The following is a 14,351-nucleotide window of genomic DNA, read 5'->3' as shown; positions in this document are numbered from 1 at the left end:
ATCGGAATCGGAACCTTGTGGAAACTTGCGGAATCTCGCTTCCAAAACGTTTCTAAAATATTCTCTTTAAAAACCTGTTGGAAGCTTATGATTCTGTTTTGGAATCACGCTTCCATTTTCGTTAAAAATACAATGTATATCAATAAAATATAAAACCATAGTTTTAATCTATATAAAAAAAAAATAACAGTAATGAATATTGAATTATAAATATATATAAATATCAAAAATAATACTATAAATTATCTTTATGCATTGAGATTTTTATTAAAGATATAGCACATATTGAAACATATTGTGTCAATTATTTATGAAGTATTAAAAATAATTAATATAATATTTTTTGTAAACATAATTTATGTGTATTTTTACAGTTTTAATATAAAATCATTTCAAAATTATTATAAATGAATAAATGTTTTATTTCAAATTTAAATCATATAATTTTAGTCCTAATTATTAAAAAAATTTACATATATATATATATATATTTATATATAAATATACGCTTCCAATACGTACCCGCTTCCTAATATTTTAAAAAATCTCGCTTCTGCGCTTTCTTACGCTTCCGCTTCCACGTACCCACTTCCGTTTCCATGTAACATAGAGCAGAACTACACACTGTGCGGCTAGGATTGCGAGCATACAAGAGTGTAGAATTCAGAGGTACATATTTTTCTCATTTAAAATTTTCAAACTTAACCATTGATCTTAGAGAAAAGAACCAAGAACCATAACAGATTGTTCAATCAAAAAACCAAAAAGTCTCATTCCAATCTTCAAGTTTACAAGCTACCAAAAGCAGAAACAAAATTCAAAGGTAGAATCGAGAGGAGAACCAAATTAAGTATTAAGCCAAAAGACAGATGCCAATTCTCAGTACTTGATGGGTGCAAGAACATCGAGCTGCGAACCAAGCTTCTCCTCTGCAACCTTTTCGGCCTTAGTCCTGAGCTTGCTGAGCTGCTTCTTACGCTCATACACAGCCTGTGACCTCTCCTTTCTTTTGACCTCAAGCTCCTGCAAAAACAACATACCAGAAGGTAAATCCCAGTACAATCGTATTCCTAAGATTAAAGTTAAGACATATCTTCTTTTTAATACATAATCAACTTAGAATTCAAATAATGAAAACGATGTGAAATGAAATTCAATTGACAGAGCAACTATATTTGGTTTATCAGCAAAGCTTATTATATATTTGAAAACAATAGTAGTAAATGAAAATGGTTTTTTCCCAAAACTAAATAACTAAGAAAAAAAGACAAACCTTAATGGTATCGTAGTGGTTCCAGCCAACCTCAGAAGACAGACGTCCCAACAAGCAGTACTTGTGACCAGCCTGGAGCCTCAAAACCCTAAGCAACAACAAAAGAAAAGGAATGAAATCAGTTGAAAGACACCGGACATTCCATACAACAAAAGTGAAGAAGAGTAGAAAAGGATGATTACTTGAGAGCATCAGGAATAACCATTCTCTTGACCTTGTCGTAAGGAGGTGGGACTCCTTCAAACACCTTCAAGCGTGCAAGAGCAGCAGCTCCACGCTTGGTCTTGTGTGGAATCATCCTGCCACAACCAACAACAAAACATTTTCAAAAAACATCTTCTCACATAAACTTCCAAAACTACAGCAATACATTTCCAGACAGATGATGTCTGAAAAATACAAACTCCACAAAGCTTGAAAGGCTGACACTTTCTGTAACCCAATACATTCCTTAGTATAATTGCAGATATTGATACAAACACCCAATTGTATAATTTGGATCTTCATTTTCAATAACATTTTCAGACAGATGTTTACTGACAAATACAAATTACACAAAGAGTGAAAGGAAGACACTTTCTGCAACCTAAGACATTGATACAAACACCCAACAAGCTCAAAGTTAAGATGAAATGAGATTAGATAACGAACCCACGAACGGTACGCCAGAAGATCTTAGAGGGAGCCCTGAAGTGGATGGGACCGTGAGAAGGCTTAGTGTTCATGCGTTTCCTCATGAACCTCATGTACTTCATCTTCTGACGAACCAATCCACCTGACAGGCAAATCTCTTCGCATCTGACCACAACGACTCTCTGTCCGTTGAGCAACTCCTTGGCGATGATCGAAGCTAGACGGCCCAGCATGTGGTGCCTTGCGTCGACCACGACACGCTTCGAGCATAACCCTGACCCAGACACCATCTTTCTTCCTCTCGATTCGAGTTGGTTCTTCGAGAAAGGTTTCGAGTTGAAAACAATGGCGGCTTTATATGAGGGCTCCCTTGTTAAATTAGGGTTTCTCTTTAACCTAATCTTATTGGGCTTTTATTGTGATAGTTTAGGCCCAATAAAGGCTCTTTTTGTTTTCTTTGGACTTTTGTTTTGAGATGAAAGTTAGAGATTTTAAGTGATTAATAACGAAGTATTGGGATTCAAAGCTTTTCTTGGTATTGATTTGGTTGTAATCTCCTGAGGCTATGTTTCTTGAAAATGGCTAACTTGCAGTTCATTGGTTGTTACTTCATTGGTCAGAGTTTGATTTAAGTGTTTTGTAAATTTTGTTGTGTTAGGCTTTTTTAAGTCCATATCCAACTCTTTCATGTCCAATTAGTATGATATTTTTCGATCTAGATCCAACAAACAGAGTACATATTAATTTGATTTGGTTTTTTTTTCCAAAATGTTTCGCATTAATCAAAGTTGGACATTTTTTTATATACTAGACATTATTTATCTAAACGTGAGACTTTGATTACATTTACAACATGTTGTATGATTGTTCTTGGTCCACTAGTAACACTTGCATCAAATTCAGATCAATGTGTACGTGTTGAATTTTATAGATACTTCAAAGTGTCTCTCCACTTGTATGTTACTAAAAACGGCATGCTTGCTCATGTTTTTATGTTCAACAAGATGATTTTGCTTTACTTGTGGTCAATTAGGAACTTTGGGGTTATATCTTATGGAAGCTGCTTTAAACAAGATTGGTTTTGGTATTGTAGGAGCTCTCACAGCTAAGGTTTAAGTTGTGCCCACGTATCTTAATGGAACAACAGTTTTATAGAATATATTTCCAACATATGAAGAATCTTGCTGCAAAGTATCATGCGAAGTATCTATTGAGATGGGTTAGTATGAATTGCTGCGTAACTATCAAAGGTGAAAACAACGTGATGAAATTGAGATAAGTTAGTATGAATTGCTGCGTAACTATCAGTGCCGGTCCTAGATTTTTGAAGGCCGCAAGCGCAGAACAAAAAAATGGCTGAAAAAATTGAAAAAAAAATTATGTACATAATGCAGATTCGATCCTAGCCTCTCACATAGCTAGGGTGCACAACTAACCATTAGGCCATCATCAATTTTATGAATTTTGTGGCCGGTTACATAGTTAATAAATTGGTGACCGCAAACGGTTGCTTCATTTGCTTCTAGCAAGGCCCGGCTCTGGTAACTATCAAAGGTGAAAACAACGTGATGAAATGTGTAAGGAACACGTGAGATGCAGATATGGCACCATGGAAATATGAAATTATTTTAGCTATGAGGTGCTAACAGGCTAAAACCAGGAGGATAGGCCATGGAAACTTCTGAAACCATGAAGTTGAAATGTCAGAAACGAGGGAAAGGTTGAGTAATGGAACTCCATGAAGTTTAACGTATCTTGTGTACGCGTTGTGTAGCCAAGTTTAGGAGAGAACATAACAGGTGTAGTAACTTGCGGACTAGTAAACTCTTGTTGTAATCCAAGGGCTAAAATCATTCTAAAAGTGTAGTTTTTTTCTTCCCATGACATGATTTTTGCTTCACATTGTTGTTGGATATAAGAAGGATTCATAACCAAAAACCAAAAAAATACAGAAATGACTAGCGCTTGATCGGTAAAATAGTATTTCCATATGTTTAAGGGTGACAAAACCAAGAAGGCTACTGGCTACACATCTTTTAGAGCTGTAAAATGATCATGTGATATTACTAATATCAGACAAGATGCACAGTGGTGTTAAACGCATATGTAGTAATAGGAATCGACATCATTATTTAATGTATTGGTTCATCCGATGAACAAATGATCCAAAGAGGACACATACTTGCATAAACCAAGAAACAAAAACTCAGCTGCTAACTTGGACTTTTGATGAAAAAGGTCCAGAAAGCGAGACAGTGAGCGCAGTACCAATAAAGAAGAGAGAGAGAGAGACGGAAGCATATTGTTGCAAGCCTTGTCAGGTTAGAATATAAAATGTGAAGTATTATTGAGTTTATTTAACTAAATAATAAGTTTATAAAATGTACAAAAAAAGAGATCTCTCTCCTCTCCTAGAGAGAGAATTCTCTCTCGACAATTTTTTCTCTCTTACCAAATTTCTATCTTTCAGAGAGGCAAAGATCGTTTGAGAGTGAGAGAGATCGACCTCTTGGTTCCGGTTTCGGTTTCATCCGACCGGATTTTGTCTCCGGCGTTCTCGCCTTCTCCTCCGGCGAAGATCGGCCGGCTTTTGTCTCCGCGTCGCATATACCTTCATGTGACGGCGGCTTACTTCGGGTTGTTTCCCGTTTTCGTCGATCTACTCTTCTTCTGGCTATCACCATCCAATCGTCTCTCTTTCTTTCCTAGTCGGGTTGTTCTTTCCCTGAGATGGAAAGCCGGCGATGGATAGTTCGATTGTAGATGATTGTGTTTCCTTTGTGAAGTGTAGATCCGGTGGGCGATTGGGTTTCTTTGAAGCTGGCTCTTGTAGCAGCCGTTTCATCGTTGATCTCTGCTATCGGCGGAGTTCTGATGCGCCGCCTCCTTGCTTCCGGTGGACGACAGCGGACCTTCATCTTGACACGTGTTCATGCATCGCCGGGCGAACGTACACGCGGTGGGTGACGTGTCCCTCTCTCCTCGACGGTTTACTCTATGGGCCGACGGCCCATAGCTGTTTTTCTTTGGCTCGCCCGTTTGGTTGGGCTTTTCTCTTTGTTGCGTTGGCCCGTTTGCTGTTTGGGCTTTTTTGTAAAGTTGTTGGGCTCAGTCTTTTGGGCTTTGACCCACTTAATAAATCTCAGATGGAAAAAAAAAAAGTTTATAAAATGTACAACTTTTTTTTTGTCAGCTATAAAATGTACAACTATATATCGAAAAGAACTGGATAGTTATTTAGATAATTGTCTACATATCTAAGACAGTAAGATAAGTTAGAATATTGTTGCAAGCCTTGTCAAGTTAGAATATAAAATGTGAAGTATTATTGGAGTTTATTTAGCTACATAATAAGTTTATAAAATGTACAACTTTTTTTTGTCAGCTATAAAATGTACAACTATATATCTAAAATAACTGGATAGTTATTTAGATAATTGTCTACATATCTAAGATAGTAAGATAATTATTTAGATATATATTTAAGAGAAAAAGACTAGAATAGCACTAAACCAAGTTTTTGTTCCCAAAGTAGCACTCAAGGCTCAAAGTCACAAAAATAGGTTTCATTAAAGAGGTAAATATACACTTATACCCCTTGGGTTAATTAATCCAAACCTTAGGGTTTAGAGTTAAGGGGTGAGGTTTTGGAATTAGGGTTTAAAATTTTATAAAAAATAAATACTAAAATAAAAATTTTAAAAACAGTTTCAAAAAGTATTTTTAAATTATAAAAAGAAAATTTGAAAATAAAATAAAAAAAATTTCAAAAAAAAAATTTCAAAAAAAAAAAAAATTCAAAAAAAAAATTATAAAAATTTCGAATCTGAAAACATATAATCTGAAACTATAAATTTTTATTTTTTTTTATTTTTATTTTTTTTATTTTTATTTTATTTATTTTTATTTATTTTTGTTTGTTTATTTAATTTTAAACCAATGGTATTAGGGATATTTTACACTTTAATGAATTTCATTTTTGTGACTTTCTCCTTCTAGTGCTATTTTTGAGACATAAACTTCAAAAGGTGTTGGTGACAAAAAAAAAAAAAAAACTTCAAAAGGTGCTATTATTAACAATTGCCCTATATTTAATTATCTAAGTTGACTTATTCATTTAGTTACCTATTTAGATAGTTGTCTGTATAGTTGGGTAGTTATTTAACTATAGTTTTGGATAATTGTCTACTGAATATATCAACGAACATGAAGTGTTGAAAAGCACTGTATACACATATCTGTATCGTATTTATTTTTATTTTTAATAAAAGGGGCTTCATATTACATGTATGATTGATATGCTCCTCCAATTTCATTCACAAGCCTGCAACCTTCTGTGAGTTAGTACAACTACGCAAGTGTGAAACACCCAAATTCAGTCTCGTTATATACGGAAAGGACAGTATCAACAAGGAAGAGAGATTGGAAAGCCTGTGAGTGACGAACATTTTTGTTCAGAAGAGTTTGCCACTTTTGCAACTTGAAGCCAAAGTGAATGACTTGTGAAGTAAAATCAGATGCAGAACCACAAACTCAGACAAATAACAAGAGAAAACTATAAGGGAATGATACAGAGAATAGAAACATATCTAGCCAGTAAATATTTAAATTTATATTTTTATTTCTTGCAAATTAGAGAGATTAAAACATTACATTATTACCATTAATCCAAAAAAAAACATTACATTATTATTACCTTAACTAACAAGTTAACCCCAAGCCCCTTAAAAAAAAACCTTATGTTTGGGGTTTTTAGTAGGCTAGTCTTTGTTAGTCTGTGTGCAATTTTTCATTGCCTCTGTTCCAACACAGATCTTCCTAATGAATCACACAACTTTACAACATCATGTTACAGCCAAACCAGTTCATGGCACCACTTTGATCCATTCGTAACGTCCTGGCAATGGATTCTCCGACACTATGTCAAAGTTGTACCTGCAAAACTCCCAAAATCAGATAACAGACTCTGAAACTCTAAAACTCGTGATTAAAATGTCAAGAGGTGAATTTTTACTTTTCAGTGAAGAATCTCTGTTGTTGCTGCTCTGCGAATGCAAAGAAGTCTTCAATCTCATGAGAAGGCACACTTTGTATAGCTTCTTCTGAGTCTCTTTTCAAGCTACACGGCGTCGTTTCTCTGTATACGAAAAATATAAAAAAATCATATTCAAGAACTCAAATTATCATCTCTCAGTCTGTGTAACACTAAAGTTTACCTGTCTCCAGATTCGAACTCGAGACCTTTCTCTCCAAAACTACAACCAGACCCAGAGTTCACCAAGTTGCTACCACAGTCTTCTTCCAGATTCGTCGGCTCTGACGACAACACCGAGTTAGCTCTAGGGTTGGTCGTCTGTCGTTTACCGACACTGTTTATAAGCTGTTTCTGCTGTTGTTTTCTTGTGTCGGCGAGTAACGGAAGCTTAACGAGACGGCGGCTCCGGAGCTGGAGGTAGCGAAATGAGTCTGCGTCGACGCACGGCGGGGTGGAATGAGATCGGAGACGCTGCAGGGCGAGGTTCTTGGCGGCTCTGGTGCGAAAACTGGAAGCGGTTTGGTGAGAGATATCTTTTGCTGGAAGGGCTCCGCCGGCGATCTTTGACTTCTTTATGTATCTTCCCATGTTTGGGAAGATGATCGAAGGAATCTCTGGTTGAGAGTGAAAGGAGGGAAACGATGAAGAGGAAGAGAAGAAAGTGAATTTTAATCTTAAAAGTGAAAAACTGAAAAAGGACAATGGAAAAGGTTTTTTTAGGGAGGAAAATAATAGTGAAATGTGAAATGTGTCTAGGGAATTGGTTTTCTCTGCAGCGTTTTTTTTTGTTAAGGTCATCTGATTGATTAATTTTATAGATGTGTGATTTTTTGTCCAAAAAGTAAAGCATGAGATCAAGATTTAAAAGTGTAGAAAATGGCATTATCCTGACGAAAATATTGTCTAAACGAACAACATATTCAGATTCACAGAATGGATAATATAATTTTTTATATATTAAATTAAAAGATTAAGAAGTTCTTCAGCTATTTTGACCAAAACATAACTTTTGTTATATCATTAAAAGATGTGATTTTTACAAAATAACGAAAGTAAATTTATTGAAAATATGGATCATGATATAAGTAAGTAAAGATGTTCATTGTTGTGGTTCCAATTTTTTTTTGCTTAAATGTGGTTCCACATACTCTATTAAATATACATTTTTTATTTTGAAGATAATATAAATACATCTAATCTATTAATTTAGGGATTGGTTTTTATCTACTACTTAAAGTTGTCATTTAGATTTTGGACTCTTTCATAATTGTTACTAGAATATATCACTTCTCCTATAAAATGCAACCTATCAACTTAAATTAAACCAAATCTTTACCAACCTAGAAAGATTGAACTTAACCAATAACATAATTAAAATATTTTTGGTTATCTCTTAATATAATTAGATCATAAAAAACTGAACCACTCATAAATCAACGAGTTCCAAATCATTCCAAACATAAGAGAAAAAATGTCCGACTCATTTATAATATCTCTTCAATACAAAGACCGTGTATGCTTATGTTCATATAACTTTACCTTCATATATTTACTTTTCACCTGCATCATATCACAGTATGTAAAGGTGATATATAAATGTGGATTATCATCTAGATACGAAGATATATTTGATTTGATCAAATCATAATTTATATGAACCCATATTTATATTTTTAAATTAACTTTGATCAAATCTACTATAAGAACGTGGATCATTATATCATTATTTAATTCATAATAATATTAGATTTGATCAAATCTACTATAACTATCTTGAATAAAAAATTTATCAAAAAACTCAAACAAATATATATATATATATATATATAGTACACAAAAATATATAATATTATATGCACATATTATATATAACATATATTAAAATTAAAATTTGACAAATCAATCTCCGCCCTTTAGGGCGGGTAAGAATCTAGTTGTATGTTAAAAGCTGTTTTATAATCATTTTCACAAATTGTAATAAAACAATAATATTTGATCGTAAAAGAAAAAAGCTATTAAAAATAATAATAATATTAGTATGATTTATGAATGGTTGATGCAGCAACATATATAAAGAAAGCAATGGTGCCGAAAGTTACAAATACTATTAAGAATAAAGACCAATTAGATTATATTAATTATCCCAGTAGACCATCCTTTCATCTAACACGAACGAATCCACACCTGAAGAGTTAAAAAAGTTATTGTAATTGACTACCTGTGTCTGTGTGGATTAATTCTTTTTTGTTAATACAAGATGATTGTGCTATGTGCCTATGTATATCAAAAATGTTTTGATTTTAGGTTATAGCGCAGTTCTTTAACAAAGGTCAATCATCTATTTGTCCAATTTCACCAAAAAGTACACATTGTAAAAGAATATACTATATGACATCAATTATTGTTCTTTTAAATTTAAACAAGTGTCTTATAAATCAACATCATATGGCTGATCGCTTATTTATTTATTTTGGATTTATTAGCATTGGATTCCCTAATCCTCTTTAATATACTTTGTTTGCCGCTTCGACGTAACATCTCAACGTCCGTAACGTTCGTTTGATATATCGTTCGTCAAAAGTGTTAATTTATTGCTATAATGCTCGAGTGATTGAAGTACTTTTTGATACAACAATGAAATAATATATCAAAATAATTCATGGTATTCTAGTGGTTGAAGTGTTTTTCAAACTTTATTTTTGGTAGTAATCAAAATTTAATTGGCAATTGCATTGACATGGTTGTCGGTTGATAGATGTTACATATAATAGTAATAAAATCTTATTACTATATATTTTTCATTGTTTCGGTAACCATTTGTTTCAAGTATTGGGTTCACAAAAGAAGAAGAGAGTATTGAGTTCATAATGTCTTCGAACCAATGCATGCTAAATGTAGCCATCTTTCATCACCAGTCAATACACTGGCTGAGCTGCAGACACGGACTGTAATATAAGATCTTTCATAAATTTATATGTGCAATTTAGTATACATTATATATAACCCGTGAAATAATAAAGTAAAAATTTGGTGAGGAAACTCCCAATAACTACATAACATAAGTTTATTTTGAATTGTTCTAGGTTTCGTATTATATTATTAGTTAAAAGAAAGATTTATTCAGTATGAGCAAGATGAATTTCTATTAAAATTTTAAAACGACCAAAGAGGATTTCAGTAATTATAATCCTTACAACATAATTAGCACCATTTTTAGCAAAAAAAAAACAAAAATTAGCACCTCTCAGTCTAAAGAAGTAAAGAGTGTGAGTGTGGCAAGTGGACGTACTAATTTAACCACTACTTAGGGTAACTAATTTAACCGTTCGAAGAAAAAAAAACTAATTTAACCGTAGAATTAAACGCACACGTGCGATGACTCAAGCAATCATGAAACAGGCTCAAATCTCGACTCCACCGAACCTCTAAAACAATACGATTAATATTAAAGAGCAAAGGACAAAGAAAAATATTAAATCATACTGCAATACCCTTATCACGTCCTCCCGCCCTTTTTTTCAGGGCGCCAAAAAGAACTGTTACCGCACGCGTTATTTGCGCGTAGTTTACACTTTCCAAGGGAAATACAAATTTATTTTCTTTTGATAAAGTATACAAAAAGACAGAACCAGAGCAGCGATTTCCGACGCAAGAGAAACTCGGGTCCCACCTCCGACCAATCAAATCGTAGCTGCCTCACACGCACTCAAAGGCGAATCTTTCACCGGTGGGTCCCTTGATCCAGTTACTATTACGGCATTACCAAACCTCATTTTGGTTTTGGTTTTCGGTTTACTGGAATTTTGTTATGCAATTATATACTCCTAGATGGTTTAGCACAATTTTGCTTTCGGTTCGACTATTAAGTAATTTAGGGCTGTCCGGAAAACCGAAATGAGCCGATTCAAACCAAAATAAAAAATGAATTGAAGCCATATATGTTATTATTTTAAGAGTGATTTACGCAGTTTCTGACTTTTTATATCAGAATAAGACACTTTTTTATACTGAGGTAGTTTATGCCAACTAGTAATGACAAATGATTTAATTTACCCTTAAAAAGCGTAACTGAGCTCAAGTTGTTTTAGTTTTTTTTTATTTTTTGTCGTTTTGCAATTTGAATTTCAAATGAGAAAGTGAGTGGTGGACCCGAAGAAAAGTTTAACTGGATTTAATATTCCATCAATTTTTCATTTCTTTTGTTTACTGATGCTGATGTTAGAAAGAGAAATTGAGAAAGAAGAAAAGTGTTAGAGACGACGGCGATTGTGAGGTCCATTTACGACAATACGTTTAAAAGTCAACGTGTCTCCTCCTCGCCATGGTCGTCATGCTAGAGATCGTAGTTGTGGCTGCCAGAATCATCATCGCTTCACCCGCAGATCCGAGAGAAAGCTTGATAGGAGCAACAATGGTGAACTTTTTATTATTTACAATATATGGTCCTCTTACTCTTGCTTATTCTCTAATTCATCTCAAACTTCTAATCTGTTCAAGTTTCTTAACAATTACCCCCAATATTTTTAATTGTACAATCTAGACCAACAAATATTCTGATTTTGCATCATTGGTCCCTGCTGTTTTGTTTCATTTCGTTTATACCTAAAATGTTTCTGATTTGCAAATATTATGAGATGTTAAATATCATTAGATGTTAAATATCATGAGATATCACTCACCTTGTGTACCATTAAAATCATGAGATAAGTCTAAATGAGTCCTAAAAGAAACTTAAATGAACAAATAGCAAATGTTAAAACTCATTAAAATCATGAGATATCACTCAGCTTGTGTACCATGTATAAGTAAAATGATGTAGATGTGAAATATTGAGCATTAGTGTACATTTGGATACATCATGTACATATGTACACTTTATTGATAGTGTCCACATGTACACTATGATGGATACATTGTGTCAGGTGGATGTATTTAAAAAAAATAATACAAGTGGCTCATCAAGAAAGAGATTGTACATTCGGATACATCTAGTACATGTATACATTCTGGTATTGTTGTCCACGGGAAACTATGTAAGGTGGATGTATAACAAAAGATTACAAATGTGCCTGTACAAATGTAGAAAACATTTTGAGCACTAATGTACATTTGGATATATAGTGTACACATGTACACTTTGTTGATAGTGTCCACATATCCATTATGATGTATACATTGTGTAAGGTGGATGTATTAAAAAAAATATACAAGTGCCTCATCAAGAAAGAGATTGTACATTCAGATCGATCTAATACACATATACATTCTGATATTGTTGTCCACAGAAAACTATGTATAAGAAAAGATAACAAATGTGACTTTACAAATGTAGAAAATATTGGTTTGAAAGCAGCTTGTCTCATTATATTAGCTCCAATGTTCTCAATTTGAGAAACTCTCTATCACTTTTTATTGATTTTGTAGTTTAGTCTCTTACGGGATTTAGGTGTACACACGGTTTTCTGTACACATTGATAATGTAAATTCAGCGTACATGTGGACACACATATACATTCTGACATTGTTGTCCACGAGAAACTATGTATAAGAAAAGATAACAAATGTGGCTTTACAAATTGTAGAAAATATTGGTTTGAAAGCAGCTTGTCTCACTATATTAGCTCCAATGTTCTCAGTTTGAGAAACTCTCGATCACTTTCTATTGATTTTGTAGCTTAGTCTCTTACGGGATTTAAGTGTACACACGGTTTTCTGTACACATTGATAATGTAAATTCAGCGTACATGTGGACACACATATACATTCTGACATTGTTGTCCATGAGAAACTATGTATAAGAAAAGATAACAAATGTGGCTTTACAAATTGTAGAAAATATTGGTTTGAAAGCAGCTTGTCTCACTATATTAGCTCCAATGTTCTCAGTTTGAGAAACTCTCTATCACTTTCTATTGATTTTGTAGCTTAGTCTCTTACGGGATTTAAGTCTACACACGGTTTTTTGTACACATTGATAATGTAAATTCAACGTATATGTGGATATACATAAATAATAGAAAAATGCAGTTTTGTGGATTCCAGTATGTCTAACGCATGACTGTCTACTTATCAATTATGATTCTAATATGTTTGTTTATTGCATATCTTAAAGGATACAAATGCAAATTTGAGAGTTTTTGGGTTCAAAAACAAAATGTTGTAACAATTTAGGAGTCAAATGTTCAAAAAAATAACAAGATTCTCCTTCAAACAAGAGCTAAATTGTATATTCAAAAATCTAGGGTCAATTAGATAGGATGTATATGCAAATCAGAATGTTTGAGACAAAATAAAACTTAACCTAAAAATAATGGACTAATTATGAAATTACGAGAGAGTAGACCATTGTTGATTGAGCTTTCTCTTTGCGAATGCGATTGGAACTTGACAGCGACGATAAGTGTAGCGGCTCAGGCAGGTGGCCTCGCGGTTTGATACTACAGACAAAGATGCTCGTCATGGTTTGAGATTGTGAGTCAATCAAAATTGCCGGAAAAAAACAGTCACGATTCTCGCCGGTGGTGGTCTTGGTGGATGAATTTCTTGATTTTCATATTTTGATCCATGGTGGATGTCGGGTCTTCTGCATCGTCTTTGCTGTCGAAATTGCTCCACTGTCGTTTATGTCTCTTTCGTTGCTACGCCAGAGTTCTGTGCCGTTGATGACGTTTTCGTATATGTCATCATTATAAAACCATTATCGGAGATGTACCTTGACCTATCTTAAAAGATAGATTGAGCAACATAGACAATAATTATATGCAAGTCTTTTTGAAAAAATAATCTGAAAAATCAGATTCCAATTTAGAAAAGAAAATAGAATGTTTGGAAAGAAGAAGAAAGATAGAGGAGCCCATTTTGTTAAGACTTCATTTTCTCACTCTTGGGTACGGTTGCAGAGTCTCGCAACTCTTATCGGCCAACAGTCAATCATCATCAGAGACAGTCTCCAACCGATCTCAATTTTCATTGACGGGTCTTCAACGTCGGTTTTAAATTCGTCATTCTATCGAACAATTGGTTTTGGTTTATGATTTCAAGTGAAATTTTTCTATGAATCCATTCTTTCTTTTACCATCTCTATTTTCCATTATGTTTTACATTTTATAGTTTATCGTCTTTGCCGTCAAATGTATGGATACATTCTTTCCTTTACCATCTCTATTTTTCATTATATTTTATTTTTTTAGTTTATCGTCTTGCCATAATGTATCTCCGATTGTAACCGTCTAAACTTAATAGACTAGACCTTTAATTTAAGGGCAAATCTCCAAAATAGCACCTTTCTAAGTTTATATCACAAAAATAGCACTCAAAAACTAAAATGACCAAAATAGCATTTTATCTTTTGAAAAAATTATTTTTTTTTATTTTTCAAAATTTGAAATCTTATCCCCAAAACCTCACTTC

The 14,351-nt window shown here is 33.5% G+C and overlaps 2 protein-coding genes across 2 annotated transcripts; both read right to left on the bottom strand.

Moving 5' to 3' along the window:
- Positions 1 to 692: 692 nt before the first annotated feature.
- On the bottom strand, positions 693 to 2,249 carry LOC103860259 (60S ribosomal protein L13a-2). The gene is made up of 4 exons (XM_009137845.3): positions 1,925 to 2,249; positions 1,456 to 1,572; positions 1,274 to 1,361; positions 693 to 1,023 (listed from the first exon to the last, which is right to left on the bottom strand). Exons 1-4 carry the CDS (start codon positions 2,194 to 2,196, stop codon positions 880 to 882), a joined length of 621 nt encoding a protein of 206 aa, XP_009136093.1. The 5' UTR covers positions 2,197 to 2,249; the 3' UTR covers positions 693 to 879.
- Positions 2,250 to 6,503: 4,254 nt separating this feature from the next.
- On the bottom strand, positions 6,504 to 8,901 carry LOC103860258 (cyclin-dependent kinase inhibitor 5). The gene is made up of 3 exons (XM_009137844.3): positions 7,123 to 8,901; positions 6,921 to 7,043; positions 6,504 to 6,841 (listed from the first exon to the last, which is right to left on the bottom strand). Exons 1-3 carry the CDS (start codon positions 7,737 to 7,739, stop codon positions 6,772 to 6,774), a joined length of 810 nt encoding a protein of 269 aa, XP_009136092.3. The 5' UTR covers positions 7,740 to 8,901; the 3' UTR covers positions 6,504 to 6,771.
- Positions 8,902 to 14,351: the final 5,450 nt, after the last annotated feature.

Source organism: Brassica rapa, chromosome A03, assembly GCF_000309985.2.
Source record: "Brassica rapa cultivar Chiifu-401-42 chromosome A03, CAAS_Brap_v3.01, whole genome shotgun sequence".
Lineage (NCBI taxonomy): Eukaryota > Viridiplantae > Streptophyta > Magnoliopsida > Brassicales > Brassicaceae > Brassica > Brassica rapa.
This window is presented reverse-complemented; position numbering and strand designations above follow the sequence as displayed.

Coding starts and splice junctions, on each gene's coding strand:
- LOC103860259 (XM_009137845.3), bottom strand. CDS start 2,196: ATGGTGTCTGGGTCAGGGTTATGCTCGAAGCGTGTCGTGGTCGACGCA. Junction 1,362..1,455: donor GTTATTCCTGATGCTCTCAA/GTAATCATCCTT, acceptor GTTGTTGCTTAG/GGTTTTGAGGCTCCAGGCTG. Junction 1,024..1,273: donor ACCACTACGATACCATTAAG/GTTTGTCTTTTT, acceptor TTGTTTTTGCAG/GAGCTTGAGGTCAAAAGAAA.
- LOC103860258 (XM_009137844.3), bottom strand. CDS start 7,739: ATGACCTTAACAAAAAAAAACGCTGCAGAGAAAACCAATTCCCTAGAC. Junction 7,044..7,122: donor GAGTTCGAATCTGGAGACAG/GTAAACTTTAGT, acceptor TTTCGTATACAG/AGAAACGACGCCGTGTAGCT. Junction 6,842..6,920: donor CAGAGATTCTTCACTGAAAA/GTAAAAATTCAC, acceptor GGAGTTTTGCAG/GTACAACTTTGACATAGTGT.